Raw genomic sequence first — 19,913 nt, 5'->3', positions numbered from 1 at the left:
TGTTGTTATTGCTAAGTGTCATCAAATCAGTTCTGACTCAGTTTGAACCACCAACCTTTCAGTTCAAACTGATCTTAAAGTCAAGTGCTTATCCTATGGTGTCACACCATGACTGTTAGTCATAGAGTAATTTAATAAGACACATAAGTTTTTGAAATAACATTATATCTTCTATCATTAGTATTCTAATTATATTTGTCCTCTATTGGTTAGTAACCTTTCTATCCTCCTTTATGCTCTTCCTGATGGAAGTTTATTTTATTATAGCAGTTAATTGTCTGCTAGTTGTTACTGCTATGTTACGTGCCATCAAGTCAGTTCTGACTCACAGCTACCCTGTACAAGATTTCCAAGGAACAGCTGGTAGATAGCCCTTGTTTATTTCTTTTGGGCTGTGTTCTCCCACTATGAAGCCCCCTTAAACTTTCTGCTCATACTGCTGCTCATTGAAACCCCTATTACTTCCTGGCATGAAAATTCATTTGATAGACTAGCTCAAGCAGTCTCTGGGACCACCAGTCTTGCCAACTGTTGGATGTGCCAAATGGTCCTTCAGAGCGTCCACTAGAACTCAGAAATGGTGGCAGTCCTAATTATTAGTTATTCCTATATATCTTGTGGTGATTAAGAAAACCATTTTAGTTAAGAAAGTATTTCAACTAAAACTATGGTACCCCCCCCCCTTACTTATCATGGAAGTCAAAGATATCTTGTTTTAAGTTAACATAGATCGAGGAAGAGGCTATGGATAATTTTATCTATATAAGAAACATCTTATTATGAAAAATATCTTTACTAATTCTCAAGTTCAGCCAGGCAGGTTTGGGGACTTTGCTATCTAATTATATTTGTCATGAAAAATGAAAGCCTGCCTAAGTGGATTGCCTCTCCTCTGAATTCCACTTTAGACAGGACAATTATCCATCTGTAGCAATTCTCTAATAGAAACCTGGCTGAACAATCCATCCCATTTCCTTAAAACTGACTATACTGGTAAGAAAATGCTTTGTTCTCCTTTTGGTTGAATCTTCTTGTGTAAAGGACAGGGGTCCCCTACAGGAAAGAAGCCTTTTCTCTTCTTGACTCTTATGCTTAGGCTTTACCTTGTCTAGGCAGTTGGAACTTGGTCAACATATACTTGGCCACATTGGAAATGCTTTCGACATTAATACATATGATGAAAGCCCTCATTGTACTGATAGATTAGGCTTAGAATTATTAGAGAGTGAGAATGAAAAGAGGTTTAGATTATGGGTATAATCCTATCAAAGATCTTCTCAGGGCTGAGTTCTCATTTGTAAGAGCTTGTGTACCATGGTAGGGAGTTGCTGATTAAGAACATGCTATTGAAACCTCTTAGACATAATGGAATAATAACTGATGATGTGACTGATGTCATGGCTATGCATGAAAAGTCACAAAATTTATTAGCAATAGTGGTAAATGAAAGTAGAATCATTTTAGACTTTCTTCTTGCCCGTAAGATGGTATCTACACCATTATAAATACCTCTTGCTGTACCTGGATAAATACTTCTGGGAAAGTTGAACAAGACATGTATAAAATTCACCAAAAGGCTACCTGATTACATGGACCCCCAAAAGGAATACTGGAACTCCTTTCATGGTGTATTTAACTGTTTGCCTAAAGAAACAGGTTCCTAGATAGGATCTATATTTTAATGTTGCCAATTTTAAATACAACTTTATTGAAGACATTGCATTTTCCACTTACAATACAGTGCTAATAAAGTGCAGTGTTACGTTCTTTCCCTATTCATATCACTCCATGTTCAAGTATTGAGAATGCCCAGCAATTTAGCATAGGAAGTTCTAATGTGTGAAACTGCTATTGAATGTGCTACAAATTTGGGTTCTTCAGTGTTTTACTATGAAACAATGCTAAGGTATCTAAGCTCAAGATACTGGCTTAATCAGCCTCTTCAGTGGTGGGTCCAGAAGAGGCGCCACCAGGTGGAGGAGTTCTGCCACCAGGGAAGCCCCCAGACATTCCTCCAGTCATGCCTCCGGCACTCTGGTACATCTTGGTAATGATGGGGTGGCAGACTTTCTCCAGCTCTTTCTGCTGATATTCAAATTCATTTTTCTCTGCAGTCTAATTCTTATCAAGCCAGTTGATAATTTCATTACATTTATCAAGAATCTTCTGTTTGTCCTCATCATTGCTCTTGCCTTGAAGCTTTTCATCAACTGTTGCTTTCGTGTTAAATGCGTAGGATTCAAGTGAATTTTTAGAGAACACTTTGTACCTCTGTTTTTCATCTTCAGCTTTGTACTTCTCAGCTTCTTGAACCATACATTCAATGTCGTCTTTACTCAAACAGCCCTTGTCATTAGTGATGGTAATCTTGTTCTCTTATCCACAGTAGAAACATTGAGGATACCATTGGCATCAATATTGAAAGTGACTTCAATCTGAGGAACATCACAGGATGCAAGAGGTATGTTAGTGAGTTTTCCAATTTTCCAAGCAGGTTTTTATCCTTGGTCATGGCATGTTCCCCTTCACAAACCTGAATGAGTACCCCACGCTGGTTGTCAGAGTAGATTGTGAAGGTCTGTGTCTGCTTGGTAGGAATGGTAGTATTGTGCTTGATGAGTACAGTCATGACTTCATCAGCAGTTTCAATACCAAGAGAAAGAGGAATGACCTCCAAGAGCAGCAAATCTTGAACATTTTCATACTTGTCTCCAGATAATATGGCTGCCTGGACCAGAAGCAACAGCGTCGTCAGCACTGATACTCTTGTTCAATTCTTTGCCATTGAAGAGATCCTGAAGAAGTTTCTAAATCTTGGGACTACGGGTAAAACCAGCAACCAGGACAATGTCATGGGTCCCTCATTTGTCTAGCTTGGCATCCCTAAGGGCTTTCTCCACGGGTTCCAGGGTGCCACCGAACAGGTCAGCATTCAGTTCTTCAAATTGGGCACAGGTAATGGAGGTACAGAAGTCAATACCTTCATACAGAGAATCAATCTCAATCCTGGCCCGGGTGCTAGAAGATAGAGTGTGCTTTGTTCATTCACAAGACGTTTGTAGGTAGTGGACAGTCCTCTTATTCTCACTAATGTCCTTCATATGTTTGCATTTAAACTCAGCAATGAAATGGTTGACCATTCAGTTGTCAAAGTCTTCTCTATCTAAGTGGGTGTCTCCAGCTATAGATTTGACTTCAAAGATCCCATCTTCATTAGTGAGGATTGACGCATCAAAAGTGCCTCTTCCTAAATCAAAGATCAGCACATTTCTTTCAGCACCAACCTTTTTGTCTAAGGCATCCATTGCAGTATCAGCAGCAGTTGGCTCATTGAGGCCGGCAGTAGTTTCAGCATCTTTGGTAGCCTGATGCTGACAGTAGTTAAAGTAGGCTGGGACAGTGACAACACCATTGGTAACAGTCTTTCCAAGGTAGGTGTCTGCAATTTCCTTCATCTTTGTTAGAACCACTGAGGACACTTCCTCTGGACAGAAATGTTTGGCTTCTCCCTTATATTCTACTTGGACTTGGGCCTGCCTGCATCATGAAGGGCCAATGCTTCATATCAAACTGGACAATAGTGCCATCAAATCTTCTTCCAATCAAACTTTTGGCATCAAAAACAGTGTTAGTGGGATTCTTTGCAGCATCACCAATCATTCGGTGTCAGTAACAGCTACATAGCTTGGGGTAGTTTGATTGTCATCATCACTTACAATGATCTCCATTTTTCCATGCTTAAGACACCCAAACCGGAGTAGGTGGTGCCAAAATCAATGTTTAACTGCAGGTCCCCAAGACATGATTGCTCAGTGGAAGTCCTGATTAGATAAAGAAAAGTAGACCACAGAGCTACTGCCATACAAAATGAGTGACAGGATCTACTTTGCTTAATGAAATTATGATCTTATTGGTCATTGTCATTAAAATTGGAACAATTAAATTTTGTAGGGTACCTCTGGTACCTTAACCCAAAGAAGCAACCTGATGCCCATTCGTAGGTTAATATATATGGAAACTATTAGCTTTTCCCATGAATTAGAAAAGCCCAGGGTTTAGTTTTTTTTTTTTTTTCATTTGATATAGCTTATAGGTTTCTAAGAACAAGCTACCCTGCTGTTCATACTCAGTGACAACAGTCATAGCATGATAATAAAAACTGAAGCTGTCCAATGACCAGAAAAACCTTGCAGAAGATGAGTTACTCCTTTGTGGACAACATGAGACTAGCTCATTCTGAAGATGAGAACTCCCCTATAGCATGGTAAAAATACTTAGTTGTTCCTGGTTGCTTCTATCATATGACATCTGAGGTCTTACATGTTTGATGGTTCAAGCAGCTGCTAGGGAGTGAAGCCTTTGCTGATTCTTAAGTCCATCAGAGAAAGTTCAGTGAAATCCATGATCAAGAGGAGAGAATTGTGAAAGACAATTTTTCCTAAACATTTGACTAAAGAAAAATGCCTGAAGGAAATGCATGTTTCTGCTATATTCAACAGAATTAAAGTTGAAGTTAATAATGTCTGCTTCTTAAGTTCATTATCTAGCTAGCAACCATGGGTAACTGTTGTTGTTGTTATGTGCCGTGGAGTCGGTTCCGATTCATAGCGACCTCTGTACAGGGTTTCCGAGGCTGTAAATCTTTACGGGAGTAGAAAGCCTCATTTTTCTCCTGCAGGACAGCTGGTAGTTTCAAACTGCTGACCGTGAGATGGGTAACTAGGGACATATTTTTACTGTGGTCAAATCAGAATGTGAAAGGAATGCACCCAAAGGAGAGAGCATTCTTGTAAAATGTCCTTAGGAAACATTCCTTTCGTAGTACAGCCGAATTCGTGTAAAATGGCCTTAGGAAATATTTCTTTCATGATAAGGATGTAGAAACAGTTAATCAAGAACAAGACCTTGGGTGCCAAATCTGTTTCCTAAATTCCCCAATTAATTCCAAAGATTTTGCTTGCTAAGTAAGGGGCCTTGACCTTTTTTATTGCCAGTCTGAGTACTAGGCACCTCCAAGAAATGCTTTACATTAAATTAGACATTTTTACGACCTGTTCTGGAATGTATGCATTATAAGCATCTTGTGATTATTAATATAAATCTCAAAGCCTGAATAAACATTTGTCGTTAACTCCTATAACCAATCTTTGTAGGCCACCTTAGTCTACGTAAGCGTTTGTCTCCAATGGAAGTCTTTTCACCACTTTACCCTCCCTCTTCTACTTCCATGAATGTTTAAACTGTCAGTGATTTTTTTCTGGAACTCTCTTTTAGCCCTATAACCATTATGCCAAAGTCTCTCTTCCCAGAATCACCATGTTTTCATTTGTGCGAACTGGTGATTTCTTCATTGACTGGATCTTTAATGCCAAATAAGTCCTCTGAATTTCACTTTAAGAACTGAGTGGTTTTTTACTATGACACCTCTTTGTAAACCTTGAAGAACTATACAAAAGTAAGGCATGTAATATTTATTTGGCCATACAAATGCCAAACTCATATCACACACATACCAGTCACACAAATGCTGCATCAAATGTGGCAAAAGTTTTAGCTTCTCTTCCAATCCTCCCACACTCTACGTAAATACCAAAATCATAAACTCTTGTGGGTTTTTTGTGGAGCCTGCCCCAAGTTTCTCTTTCCCTGTCCAAAGTTCTGTACTTTATTTTATAGAGTTTATTAATTAACATATAAAGAATATTCATCAGTTTATACCTTATCATCACCAATTAAAGCACAAAATTAATGACAGCTACATCATTATACCTATAAAGACAAGTAATGACAGTTAATAATAGCTAATGAGTCCTGGTGTGGCCCTGTAGGATAAGCACTGGACGGCTAACTGCAAGGTTGGCAGTTCCAACCCACCAGCTACTCCTTGGAAACCCTATATAGAGTCGCTATGAGTTGGAACCAACTCAATGACAGTTAATGACAACAACAGTGGTTATAGTCATCATTATTGGGCTAAGCTTTATGCCAAGCACATTTCATGCAAATACATCAATGATCTCAACAACTTTCTGTGGCAAGTACTATCACTCTCAGAGAAAACATAGGTTCAGAGAAGTAAAGTAGCTTGTTCAAGATGCGGAAGTAGAAAACCAGAATTTTATTCCAGATCTTTCTTTTCTCTAAATTGATCCTTTTAACCACTGCATTATGCCAACATATTGGAAGAAATATACACTTCTTGAGGGGTCCACTGTCTCTGTCCTGTCCTTTGCTCCCCATCCAGACAATATAGGTAAGTCAGTCTAGGAACAATAATATCATTCTAGAAACAACCTCTTTCAAAAATGGGATTATACTATATCAGCATATAAAAACAGTATATGGTACATTGTTGTTGTTGTTGTTATGTGCCATGGAGTTGTTTCCGACTCATAAAGATACTGTACAGGGTTTCCGAGGCTGTAAATATCTACGGGAGCAGAAAGCCTCATCTTACTCCTGCAGAACAGCTAGTAGTTTCGAACTGCTGACCCTGAGGTTAGCAGCCCGATTCATAACAACTACATTACCAGAGCTCCTTATATGGCCCATAGGATTTACAAAAAGGAGTTAATAAGCATTTGATTAATGATTGAAGATGTGCATGAAGTACAGATAGTTTGTTGAATTTTTAATTTTGAGATTAAACCTATAATATTAAGTGTGTCCAAGAAATCAAGGTACGTTACCAATATCTCTTAGGGAGGAGAGTGAGATCAGAAACAAGAAAAAGTCTTTGTACCTGGTGAAACATGGCCAACAAGTTGAGTTTCTTCTCTCAAAGTATCACAGAGCTCTTGCCACAGCTTCTGGGCAAGATTGTTCAGACCAAGGAAGTTGGGAACCAAAGTAGCAAACTTCTCCACAGGACTACTTGCCACGTCTCTGAGCTCTTCCCAAACAGCATTTCTGACACCAACAGCATAAAGCAGGATGCCTGCTCTCCTCAGTGCCTCTGCAGCTTCAGAAACATAGTCCTCAGAAGGGCCATTGCTGATCACAATGGCAACCTGAGGTACTCCTTGCTTTGCACGGCTCCCTGCTGTTTCCTGGAAGTGGTGATCTAGGATGAACTGCAAGGCCAGGCCTGTCTTCCTGCCCCCAGGCTTAAATGGAAAGTTCTTAATGTGGTTCAGCACATCATTCTTGTGGAGGTAAGTGGAAAGTAGGAACTCTGAGCTGGGTGCATCACTGTACTGGGCCAGACCCACGCGGATGGTCTCTCTGCCAACATTGAAACCAGTAACCATAGACGACAAGAATTTTTGCACATGGCGGGCCTGTTGAGGGTTGATGCTGGTGTCCACCAGAAACACGATATCTCCCACAGAATCCTTCCTGCAGACTGAAGAAGAGAAAAAAATTAAAGAATTGACAGTTCTTGGCTGGAATTCATCTCCTCAGTTCAGCTCTTTCATATTATCCAGATCCACTCATGCCCAGAATCTACTCTTGCTCACCTGTCACCCTCTGTACCATTCTAGCACACATTTAACTTCTTCAATTAGGTCCTTGCCCCTGCCCCTCCACTTACCCCTTAAACTTAAAACAGAAACCAGCTTTCCATTAGTTGCAGATGTTGGTAGTCAAAACCTAGGTTCTCTTTACCAACTAGCATACCCATTCCCATTGTTTCAAGTGCTCCAGCTAGCCATTCACATCTGTGGCTTTCTCCAGAGATCTGGCCTTGGTTAGAGGGAGTGACCTCATCAGGAGCTGCATCCTTGCTCACCTTCTTCCCCTTCCCTATCTCACTTCCCTTGCTCCCTTATAGGTTTGTCCTAAAAAGCATTCCTTCAAAGCAGCACGTGCACCTGAGTCCCTATCCCAGACTCTGCTTGTAGGGAACCTGACTTTGACCTCTGACAATTCTTGGATCAAATATCAACATCCAAGGAAGCAGCAGTCTAGAGATCAGACGACGCATTGCATTAGGCAAATCTGCTGCACAGGAACTTTTTAAAGTGTTGAAGAGCAAAGATACCACCTTGAGGACTAAGGTACGCCTGACCCAAGCCATGGTATTTTCAATAACCTCATATGGATGCGAAAGCTGGAGAGTGAATAAGAAAGATCGTAGAAGAATTGATGCCTTTGAATTGTAGTGTTGGAGGAGAATACTAAAAGTGCCATGGACTGCCAAAAGAACCAATAGATCTGTTTTGGAAGAAGTACAACCAGAGTGCTCCTTGGATGGCTAAGCTTCGTCTCTCATACTTTGGACATATTGTCAGGAGGGAACAGTCACTGGAAAATGATGTCATGCTGGGTAAGATGGAGGGTCAGAGAAAAAGAGGAAGACCCCCAACAAGATGGATCAGCTAGGTGGCATCATTGATGGCATCGAGTGTGGCGGTGGTAGTGAGGTTGGCCCAGGATCAGACATTGTTTCGTTCTGCTGTGCATGGGGTCGCTATTAGTCAATTCCGACTCGATGGCACCTGACAACAACAACAACAATTCCTGTACACCACAAGCCTCTTTTAGTTTGATGTTTGGCATTCCCTAAGTGTGGCTTTCATTCATCCTCAAATTCTCTAAATTCAAGGTTGCACTTTACAACTACTCCCTAGCCCCAGTTCTAGTCCTAGGAACCATTGTCCCAACAGTGGCCAGACCAGTAGTACCCAGCCAGGCCCACCCCAGTCTCCACCAGAAAGGCTCATATAGCAGATAGCTGCAGGACTCAGGAAAATAGCATAATCCCTCAGCTTCTCAGAGTGTTCCACTCTAGAATGAGAGGTTGACCTGCTGTCTTCCAGCTCAAATTTTATTTTTCTGTGACAAGAAGCAAAATATAGATTAAGTGCAGTGCTTGTGTGAACAAAAAGAAACAGAAATTATTAATGATTTGTTTCTTTCTCAGCAGCCACTATGATTTCTCCCCCTGTAGCTCCCAATTTACCCCGTACATCCCAATTTAATTATCTGTGATGGTGGAAGGAAAGCATAAATTAGTGATTGCAAGAGAGACAAAAGTAGAAACAAACTAAAAATGGTTTTAAGTGTCTGAGAGCTGAGGGGTTAATATCTCACACTGAGTAAGCACAACTTGCATCTGGTTTGTGCCAGAAGGGGGTAAAATACTTGCAGGGATAGGCCCTGCCCTATTTCTTTAGCCTGTTATCTCGCTGCCTTCTTCTCCGCCTTGGTTTCTGTGTTCCCGACTGCTTAGTCTAGTTTCTCAAGTTCACCACATCCGTCTTATAACGGGGCTTCAGCATGCTGTCATTTCCAAGTTTCTCTTTTCTTTCTTTCCTCCTTTCTGTCTTTCTTCCTGATTCCAAGCTCTTCTTCATATAATCCATCTTGTCAGATTTTTTGCTGAGCATACAGATTGAATTAAGTGTGGTGAGAGGATACAACCCTGGTGGACAACTTTCATTATTTTAAATCATTGAGGATCCACTTGTTCTGTTAAAACAACTGCCTCTTGTTCTGTATACAGGTTCCTCATGAACACAATTAAGTGTTCTGGAACACCCATTCTTTGCAATGTTGTCCATAGCTTGTTATCATCAACATAGTCAAAAGTCTTTGCATAGTCAATAAAGCACAGGTAAACATCTTTCTGGTACCCTCTGCTTTCAGCCCAGATCCATCTGACATCACCAGCGATATCCCTCAATCCATGCCCTTGTCTGAATCCAGCTTGAATTTTTGTCAATTCCTGTTTTGTAATTGAAAAGTCCGTTTTTAATTATCTTCAGTAAAATTTTACTTGCATGTGCTATTAATGATATTGTTCAATGAATTAGCATTCCATTGGGTCATCTCTCATGGGAATGACCAAAAAATATGGATCTCTCCCTATCAGTTGGCCAGGTAGTTGTCTTCCAAATTTCTTGGTATAGATGAGTGAGTGCCTTCAGTGTTATTCTGTTTGTCGAAAGATTTTAATTTGTATTCTATCAATTCCTAGAGACTCGTTTTTTTGACAATGCCTTCAGAGTTCCTTGGACGTCTTCCTTCAGTACCATTGGATCTTGATTATATTCTACCTCTGGAAATGGTTGAATAGTAACCATTTCTTTTTGGTACAGTGACTCTGTATATTGCTTCCACCTTCTTCTAATGCTTTCTGCATCATTCAATATTTTGCCCAGAGAATCCTTCAATGTTTCAAGTCGATGCTTGAATTTTTCCCTCAGTTCCCTAATTTTGAGAAATACTGAGTGTGTTCTTCCCTTTTGGTTTTCTAACTCCAATTCATGCACATTTCATTATAATACTTGGCCTTTGAAATCTTGTATTACCTCCTAATTTTTTCCATTCTCTTTAGCATTTCTATGCTTGAGAGCAAATTTCAGAGTCTCATATGACACCCATTTTGGTCTCTACTTTCCTTCTTGTCTTCTTTATGATGTTTTGCTTTCCTGCTGTATGGTGCTCTTGATGTCATCTCTCAACTCTTTTGGTCTTTGGTCATTAGTGTCTAATGCATCAAATCTGTACTTGAGACAGCCTCCAAATTCATTTAGAAGATGTTAAAGTTCATATTTTGACTCTCATGCACTTGTAAATTTTTTCTTCATCTTTAGACTGAACTTGTATCAGAGCAATTGATGGTCTATTTCATAGTGTGCCTCTGGCTTTGTTTTGACTGATGATATGGAGCTTTTCTATTGTCTCTTCCCACAGATATAGTCAATTTGATCTCTGTGAAGTCCATCTGGTTAAATCCATGTGGTTTTTAAAAAGGTATTTGCAATTAATAAGTCTTTGATTTTGCAAAATTCTATCATGCAGTCTCTAGCCATATTTTCCAATTACTGATCCTTCTTCTTTGTTTCCAGTCTTCACATTCCAGTCACCAGTAATTAGCAACATATCTTGATTGCATGTTTGGTCAATTTCACACTGAAGAAGCTGGTAGAAATCTTCAATTTTATCATCATTGGCTTTCGTGGTTGGTGCATAAATTTTAATAATCATGGTACTACCTGGTCTTCATTGTCGCATATGGCTATTGTCTTATCACAGACAGTATTGAACTTTAGGATAGATCTTGAAATGTTCTTTTTGATGGTAAGTGCAATGCTGTTCTTCAATTTAACATTCCCAGCATAGTAATTCATATGATTGTCAAGTTCAACATGGCCTATCCCAGTCCATTTCAGCTCACTAATGCCTAGGATATAGATCTTTATGTGTTGCATTTTATTTTTGACCACTTCCAATTTTCCTCAATTCATACTTTGTACATTCCATTTTCTGATTACTAATGGGTATTACTGCTGTTTCTCCACATTTAGAGTTGTGCACCATCAGCAAATGAATGCCCTGAAAGCTTTACTCCATTCGTATCATCATGGTCAACTCTATTTTGAGTGCCTTCTAACCTGAGGGTCTCATCTTCCAACTTTATATCTGATAATAGTCTGATGCTATTCATAATGTTTTCATCTTTTGGCACTATATCTGACTATATATTTCACTGTTACTCATAAGGTTTTCAGTGGCTGAATTTTCAGAAATAGTCTACATCTCCTTTTTCTTAGTCTTTCTTAGTCTGGAAGCTCAGCTGAAACCTGTCTACCATAGGTGTACCTTGTTGTTGTTGTTGTTGTTATGTGCCATCGAGTCGGGTCCAACCCATAGCGACCCTGTACGGGGTTTCCGAGGGTGTAAATCTTTACAGGAGTAGAAAGCCTCATCTTTCTCCCGCGGAGCGGCTGGTAGTTTCGAACCGCTGACCTTAAGGTTCACAGCCCGATTCGTAACCACTACGCTACCAGAGCTCCTTATAGGTGTACCTTGCTGGTATTTAAAATACTGGTAGCATAGCTGCTAGCATCACTGCAACATCCAATCCAGCACAGTATGACAAACTGAGAGACGAGTGGTAATATACTATCATAAAGAAGATTAAGTTGCTTACTCTTGCTATTGGATCATAAAGTCAAGTGGAACCATCATCAGGGAGAATAGGCTGCCAATAAATGAGTTTCAAGCCCTTTAAGATTTATTTCCTTTCTGATACCCAAAGTGCTGTGCTACGGGGAGGAGAGTATTCAGTGAGTGTTCCAGGAATGGCTGACTGGTTTATTCCCTTAACTTCTTTCCCGAGAGATCAAAGTCAGTCCACAAAGCGTTTCCCTGATTCTTTTCAGTCATTAGCAAAGACCTCACAACCATACAATATTTTTCAGGCTCATAGATATTGCTTTCATCATGCTCAATTTGAGAGATGTATCAGATGTATTACATTTTCATACATTGCTTCTTTCTTAACCATTACCTCCATTAGTTCTTTGCAATTTTAAAAGGTGTTCAAAACATAAAAAGACTGACTGCCGTAATTTCTATTCACAAGTGAGGGCAATCTGATAAGACTGTAGAGAACTTCATGTTTTGTCTTGCTTTGTTTTGTTTTTTGTTTTTTTTCTCCCCAAAAAATAATAGTCTATGACCTTGTATTTGAATATTTAAACCTCAATATTTTCTCAGTGAGGATTTAGGCTATTCAATCTTCTCTTGATGAGACTTTCATCTTGAGAAATACCTACAGTCTATTTGAATGACAAAAAAATTTTTTGCAACAGCAGCAGTGTCACTAGCATTCAGTGAAGTGATCCATCTTGTGGTGACAATTACTCTCCTAAAAACCTTGTCAAAGAAGATAAATAAACACAGAGTTGGTAGTATAGGGGCATGTTTTATAAAAGCATTTGAGAGCCTGGTAAAGCATTCGGAGGTATAGAACTTGGTGCTATCACTTTTTTGTCAGTTGAGGTGGTTGTTGTTAGCTACTATTGGGCCGCACGGCAACTCGACTCTTGGCGACTCCATGTGTAGAACTGGAGTCTAGGTTTGGATAAGCAGTGGATCACAAAGTCAGTTTGAATCTCAAGGTTGGAAGTTCAAACCTATCTGCCATTCCTTAGAAACCCTATACAGGGCTGATATGAGCAGGAACTGACTTAATGGCACTTAACAACAACAATCTTTACAAATGTAGGTCACAGTGCCTTTCTTTCGAGAAACCTCTGGGTGGATAAAAACTGTCAACTTTTTGGTTGGCAACCTATCACAAATGACTTGCACCACTCAAGCTTCTGGTTTATTTGGGGTTAAGATTTGAGGGGGAAAAAAATCAGTATCTACCATTCAAAGTGGTTACTAATCAGGCTGTGAACCTCAAGGTCAGCAGTTCGAAACTACTAGCTGTTCCGTGGGAGAAAGATGAGGCTTTCTGCTCCTGTGAAGATTTACAGCCTCGGAAACCCTATACAGGGTCACTATGAGTCGGAATCGACTCCACAGCACATTACAACAACAACAACCATTCATAAGGAGTCCTGGTGTGGCGCTGTAGGGTAAGCTCTGGACTGCAAGGTAGGTTTGAACCACAAAGTTTGTGGTTCAAACTTACCAGCTGCTCCTTGGAAACTCTATAGAGGGTCACTATGAGATGGAACTGACTTGACGGCACTTAACAAGAACAACCACTCATAAAATCTCCCAGATTCTGACTAAATTCCCCTTAAAAGAATCATTTCCCTTTTGTTAATGATGAAGCATCTGCATATTTTCTTTTGAGATTGTTATTACATTAGGTTCCTGGCATGGTCATCATTTTTGGCTTAAAGAATTAGATGTATTACCAGTTTTCTGTGATTTCATGAAGTCAAAGTGAGCTGCAAGGAAGATGATCCCCCAAAATATGTTCCAAGTCTTCATTGTAGTTGTGTATCTAAAAAGAAAAAGAAATTTCAGAAGTACAAAAAAAAAAAAAAAGCCTTTATACATTTAAAATGAAAGCATTATATTATGACAATCATACTGCAATAAGTTGGTTGTGAAAAAACTGAAGTCTTTACCCAGATCAGCAGAAGCTTTACAAAAAATAAAGGAGGAGAGGTTGTCACATTGTTTCTAATGTACATGGGAAATGGTCTTGCTGACCCAAGTCAGGAAGAATTTAATAAACACCCAGTGCATACTTCAGCCTCCACTGTTTAAAGTTGTCCCGATAAGGCTATAAAAGGGAAAAAAAAAACACCAAAACATATAGGGCATGGGGTAGAACTTCTGTTTCACATGCTGAATTCATTTCGTGGAACATAAACATACCTACATGGTTTTCTTCAAGAGTTGGGTGACCCAATAAACATTTGTGGCTGTATGCAAAAATACTCAAATAGCTCAGGAGCACATCTGCCTGATAAAAATCAGCCTAGCCTGAAAATGTTTTACAAGTTCCCAGAAGGCACAGAACATCAGATTTCCTCTAAACTTCTATCCATTTCTAAAGACCTCTATGAAAATGATGTACTTTCAATTCTTGTTTAAATATGATAGTAACTAAAGAGCAATTGCTTGGAATGACATGTTCCAAGTGGAACAGGAAATACCTCAACCCAATCTTAGTCAACCCATCTCAGAGCCATTCTCAGTCCAATGTGTTATTTTATGCATTCAAGTCTATTCCAACTCCTAATGATTCCCAGATCCATTATTTGAGAGATGATCTTGGTCAAGATGCTTCACTTCCCTGAGCCTCAGTTTCCATATTTGTAAAATTGGGGGCAGAAATAGCTCTTGCCTCATAGAGTTGTTCTGAGCATTTAATGAATTCATTCCTGTAAATCACTTTATCCATGCCTGGAACATAGAAAACACTATGCAAGTGTTTGTTAGGCAAAACAAGTTGGCTTAGAACCCCAATATGTAAAAGAGAATTCCTCTAATCTGAAACTCAGAATCTCAGATGAGCACTCACTCTTTGTGTTGTATATTAATAAGATGGCTATTTTGTTTCATGGAGTCCTGGTATCTCACTATAGGATAAGCGCTGGACCACAAGGTCGGTGGTTCAAGCTCACCAGCCACTCCTCTGAAACCCTATACAGAGTAGTTATGAGTTGGAACAGACCGGACAGCACTTAACAACTACAATGATTTAATTTAATTTAATTTAATTTAATTTAATTTAATTTAATTTAATTTTGATTGTTTGCTTTCATTCATTCACTTCATTCGATCTTCACTTTCAGCTGATTGCTGCTTTGAAAGCTTCTGTGCTAATATCTCCATGTTTGTCACCCCATATCTGAGACAAAGCAGGAGAATAGGATTTAGTCTGCTCTTTTTGCTGCTATACATAAAGGAAAGCAGCTCCTGAAAGGTGAGCATGCAAGGGTTACAAAGTCAAGTACCAGCCAGGCCAGCCTCTGCCCCAGCCTCTAATTCCAGGTTCGCAACACCTGATTGGACCTCTAATATGCTGCAAACTCTCCAGTGAAAATCTTCAAATCCAGACTGTCCCTCAGCAACTGAGAGTCCACCTATGCAAAATGAAGGCCTCAGAAAAATTTACCCTGGAGGAAAAATACATGTAAACTCAAGCCTTAAATTCTTTTATTCACCAGTTAAGTCTTCAAAGAGCTCAATTCTGTGTCCAAAACATTGTCGGGTGCTGCAGAAAATGGCATTATAAACATGACTTCCATGTTTAAAGTAATGAGCAATCTGTGCAGAAAAACATTACCCACAGGAGACAATAAGAAATTCAGTAAATTCTGAAGTGTATACTTTAAATTTAACAAAAAGTTTAAGCAAGAATCTCTACAATGTCTAAATCACTTCCCTGTCTTGAGCCCTTTAAGTGGACTGTTGTGTGGAAATTCTCATTGCAATGCCCAGCACAAAGCAAACCCAACTATTGAGTTCCTTTTTTAGAAAGTGTAAATGTCCCTCCCTAAAGAAACACCTCTTTACTATGCATGCTTAATTTACTTCTCAAGAGGTGAGAGAATCACACCTATTATATTATTTATGCCAACTGAAAATACTGGACAAACTTTTTATTTCAAAGGAATCCTATAAGCCTTGACTCTGGTTTCAGTTGCCCATTTGACCTAACTGGGTTTGTATGATGACTCTAGAGGGCTTACTGCCAGTTTGAGATACCTCCCATGCTGCCCACTTCATAACAAACATTCACCCAGGGTATTGATCTAGTGGAATTCCAGTAAATAGATGTGAGATCATTTGATTTCTCTGTTCCTCAGTCTCCCTCTAATTCCTCCTCAGTTCTTGTTGTTGTTAAGTGCCCTCGAGTCGGTTCCGACCCATAGCAACCACCGACCTTGCAGTTCAAACGACTTTGCAGTTGTGACACATTAACCCACAGCGCCACAGCAGGAGCCCTCCTCAGGGAAATATATAAATAACTTGAGGGGAGGTATTTTAAGACTTTAATAATCATATTCCTCAACAGATTTTCACCCAATGGTAAAATAAATGAATGTGTGACTCTTAAAGAATAAATGGTTCTAATGGGTTAAGGATAATATGATGGTAAAGAATTTGAGAGTTTTCAAGTGCCAGAAAAAATGATTAAAAATAAATAACACATTATTATTATTGTTGTAATGAAAGCTCGCACTTCAATTTTTTTTAATTACTGAATTAGTATATTCAGATTAAAAGTAGAATCTTCAAGTGAGGTATCTGCATTTTCATATTCCATTATGCCTTAATTATTACTATTTAATGCAATTAGTCATGAAAAATGAGAAATACTTTTAGCTAGTTGTAAATAATAGACAGGATCTATTTATGGAAATCTAGTGGGAAAGTTAAAGGAGCTCTGGTAGCGTAGTGGTTACAAATCGGCCTGTGAGCCGCAAGGTCAGCAGTTTGAAACTACCAGCTGTTCCACCGGAGAAAGATGAGGCTTTCTGCTCCTGTAAAGATTAAAGCCTTGGAAACCCTGTATAGGGCCGCTATGAGTCAGAACCGACTCCATGGTACATAACAACAACAACAGTGGGAAAGTTAAACGTTTATAAACATATTGCAGCTGTGCATGAATTAATACTGAATTGAAAAATGTCTATAGATTAAGGATTTAGTATTCTCCAATATATATACTGCTTCATGAAGGTATTTATATCTGATTCTAGTTGCCAAAGGAGTTTTGCCTTGGAACATGTAGGACTCTCTGTGAAGAAAAGAAAAAAACAAAGCCATTGTATGACATAAAATTAGATATAGATAACATAGGATACTAAAGAGTTCCAGTAGTGTAGTGGTTACGAGTGGGGCTGCTAACCTCAAGGTCAGCAGTTCAAAACTACTAGCTGTTCCACAGTAGAAAGATAAGGCTTTCTGCTCCTGTAAAGATTCATAGCTTCAGAAACCCTATATAGGGTCACTATGAATCAGAGCCAATTCCATGGCACATCATCACCACCACCACCAGGATAAGATACTAGTTCTTTATGAAAATTACTCTAATAGGTTTGTAATAGAGGGAGATGTCTCTCAAAGTGTGTTGCTCAAATCATTAACTCACTAGAACAATCTGTGGAAGGTCCTTGGATTGTACAACTACTAACCTAAAGGTTGATGGTTTGTACTTACCCAGTAGCACCAAAGAAGAAAGATCTGGAGATCTTCTTTTGTGAAGATTACAGTCAAGAAAACCCTATGGAGCAGTCTACTCCGTAACACAGAGTCACCATGAGTTGTAATATAGCTTCAATGGCAGTGGGTTAAAACAACCTACAGTTGACCCTGAACATTTCAGGGGTAAGGAGTGCTGACCTCTATACAGCTGAAAAGTCATGCATAAATTCTGACTCCCCGAAGCTTAGCTTCTAATAGCCTACTTACTATTTACTGGCAGCCTTTATAATAACAAGCAGTGGATTAACAATTATTTTGTATGCTATATGTATTCTGTGGAGTCCTGGTGTGGCTCTGCGGGTTAATGCATGAACTGCAAGGTCAGTTTGAAACGCAAGGTCGTTCAAGCTCCCAAGCTGCTCCATGGAAACCCTATACAGGATAGCTGTGAGTTGCAGCTAACTCAATGGCACTTAACAATAACAACAGAAGTATTCTATACTGCACTCACATAAAAACAAGGTTTTCGTGTCAGCTGGCATAGTGCAACAACAGCTGCAAACATTTACTTTCTTCTTTTACAATAGTCCTTACATTGGATTCATTTATCTTGAAATGGCATACAACTGCCACTGCAGACCTCAGTCTACTCTACTTATCAAGCAATTCAACTTGTTCTTGTAATGTCATGGCTTTCTCTGCTTCTTGGGAACACCTCCAGCATCACTAGCAGAACTTCAAATGGGTCCCATGGTATTAATCAAGGCTTATCGTGTCGCACTGTTGTTAAGTGCCATTGAGGCGATTCCGACTCATAGCGACCCTGTATAGGATTTCCAAGGAGTAGGTGGTGAGTTTGAACCACTGACCTACAGTTCAAACTAACCTTGTGATCCAGTGCTTATCCTACAGTGCCACACGAGGACTGTATTGCACTAACCATGAAAAATACGTGAGAACCATGGGAGATTGTTTTTACCGAGATACAAATGTGCATGGAAGAGGAACTGCTCATGTGGAGGTGATTTTGCATCATGTGACTTTTTTTTATATCTTCATATAAATGGACCCACACAGTTCAAACTCAAGTTGTTCAAAGGTCAACTGTATTCCTTGGGATTCATTCATTCAATGAAAAAAATGACTTGGCAACCACGATTTGTTGTTGTTAGTTGCCGTAGACTCAGTCCCAACTCATGGCAACTCCATGTGTGCAGAGTAGAACTGTTTCATGGTTACAACTACAGTGCTCACCCAAACCAAACCCATTACTGCCATCAAGTCAATTCCAGCTCATAGTGACCCTATGTTGTTGCTAAGTGCTGTTGAGTCAGTTCCAACCCATAGTGACCCTGTATAGGGTTTCCAAGGAGCGACTGGTGAGCTTGAAGAGCTTGAACCACCCCTATGTTGTTATTAGGTGCCGTTGAGTCGGTTCCGACTCATAGTGACCCTGTATAGGTTTCCAAGGAGCAACTGGTGAGCTTGAACCATCGACCTTGAGGTTCAAAGCAACTTTGCTGTCCATTAACCCACAGCACTACACCAGGAGTCTGTACTGACCCTATAGGATAAAGTAAAACTTCCCCAGAAGGTTTCCAAAATTGTAAAGATTTACTGAAGCAGACTGACACGTCTTTCTCCCATGAATCAACTGGTGGATTCAAACAACTTAGTCAAGCCAGTTAGCAGCTGAATGTTTTAACCACTGCACTTTTAGGGCTCATTAAGCATCATTAAGGGATGCTACAGTCATTGGTTAAAATTTGTTGGGGAACAGAATATCTACATACTCTCAAAGTATCTTCTGACTTTGGATAAACTCCAGTGGAGGAACTTGGGGGACCGTTTAACCAAGTGGCAACAATAACATCAACAATAATAGAATAAAACTTGTCTATAAGCACTCGGTTTGAACCATAAGGTTGGCAGTTCAAACTCACCAGCAGCTGCTCAGAAACCATATACAAGGTTGCTATTAGAACTGACTCAATAGCACTTAACAACAACATGGAGTTCTGATGTGGTGCTGTGGGCTAATGCGTTGGACTGCAAGATAGGTTTGAACCGTAAGGTCGGCAGTTCAAGCTCACCAGCCGCTTCTCAGAAACCCTGTGCAGGGTCTCTATGGGTCGGAGCCGACAATGGCACTTAACAACAACATTCTTGCACTCTTCCCTATGTCTTCCCCTCCTTTCATCTTTCCTGTGCTAACCTCCCTCTTGTTGTGTATTGTCTTCCCCATCACCCAAGTTAGCATGTACCTACCCTCTAGCCAGTGAATAATTCTTCCTTCCCTCCCATCCCTGGTAACCATCATAGGATGTTTCTTTTACCATTAAAACCTTTTCTTGACTTTTTACAATCGTGGTCTCATACAACATTTGTTCTTTTGTGATTAACTAATTTCATTCAGCATAATGTGCTCCAGGCTCATTCATGTTATGAAGTGTTGTTGTTTTTGGGTTTTTTCCCTTTATTTATTTATTTTTAATGTTTTATTGTGAATTATGTGAGTTTACATGGGAGAACATTAGTTTTACATTCATTCTATC

At 39.6% G+C, this 19,913-nt stretch overlaps 1 protein-coding gene and 1 pseudogene across 1 annotated transcript in view; both read right to left on the bottom strand.

Annotated features, from left to right (window-relative positions):
- The window catches only part of LOC102833485 (collagen alpha-4(VI) chain-like), a 171,475-nt gene extending 157,792 nt beyond the window's left edge, over positions 1-13,683 (bottom strand). The window contains exons 1-2 of the mRNA XM_006846632.1: positions 13,608-13,683; positions 6,743-7,345 (exon numbers count right to left, since the gene is read on the bottom strand). Of these exons, the coding sequence (XP_006846695.1) occupies positions 6,743-7,345; positions 13,608-13,683 (679 nt within the window). The remainder of the gene's footprint in view (positions 1-6,742; positions 7,346-13,607) is intronic.
- Positions 1,930-3,862, bottom strand: LOC102824674 (annotated as a pseudogene).
- Positions 13,684-19,913: the final 6,230 nt, after the last annotated feature.

Source organism: Chrysochloris asiatica, unplaced genomic scaffold (genome assembly GCF_000296735.1).
Source record: "Chrysochloris asiatica unplaced genomic scaffold, ChrAsi1.0 scaffold00028, whole genome shotgun sequence".
In the NCBI taxonomy this organism is placed as follows: Eukaryota; Metazoa; Chordata; class Mammalia; order Afrosoricida; family Chrysochloridae; genus Chrysochloris; species Chrysochloris asiatica.
Note: the sequence above shows the minus strand (reverse complement) of the source record. Positions and strands in the feature narration are given on the sequence as shown.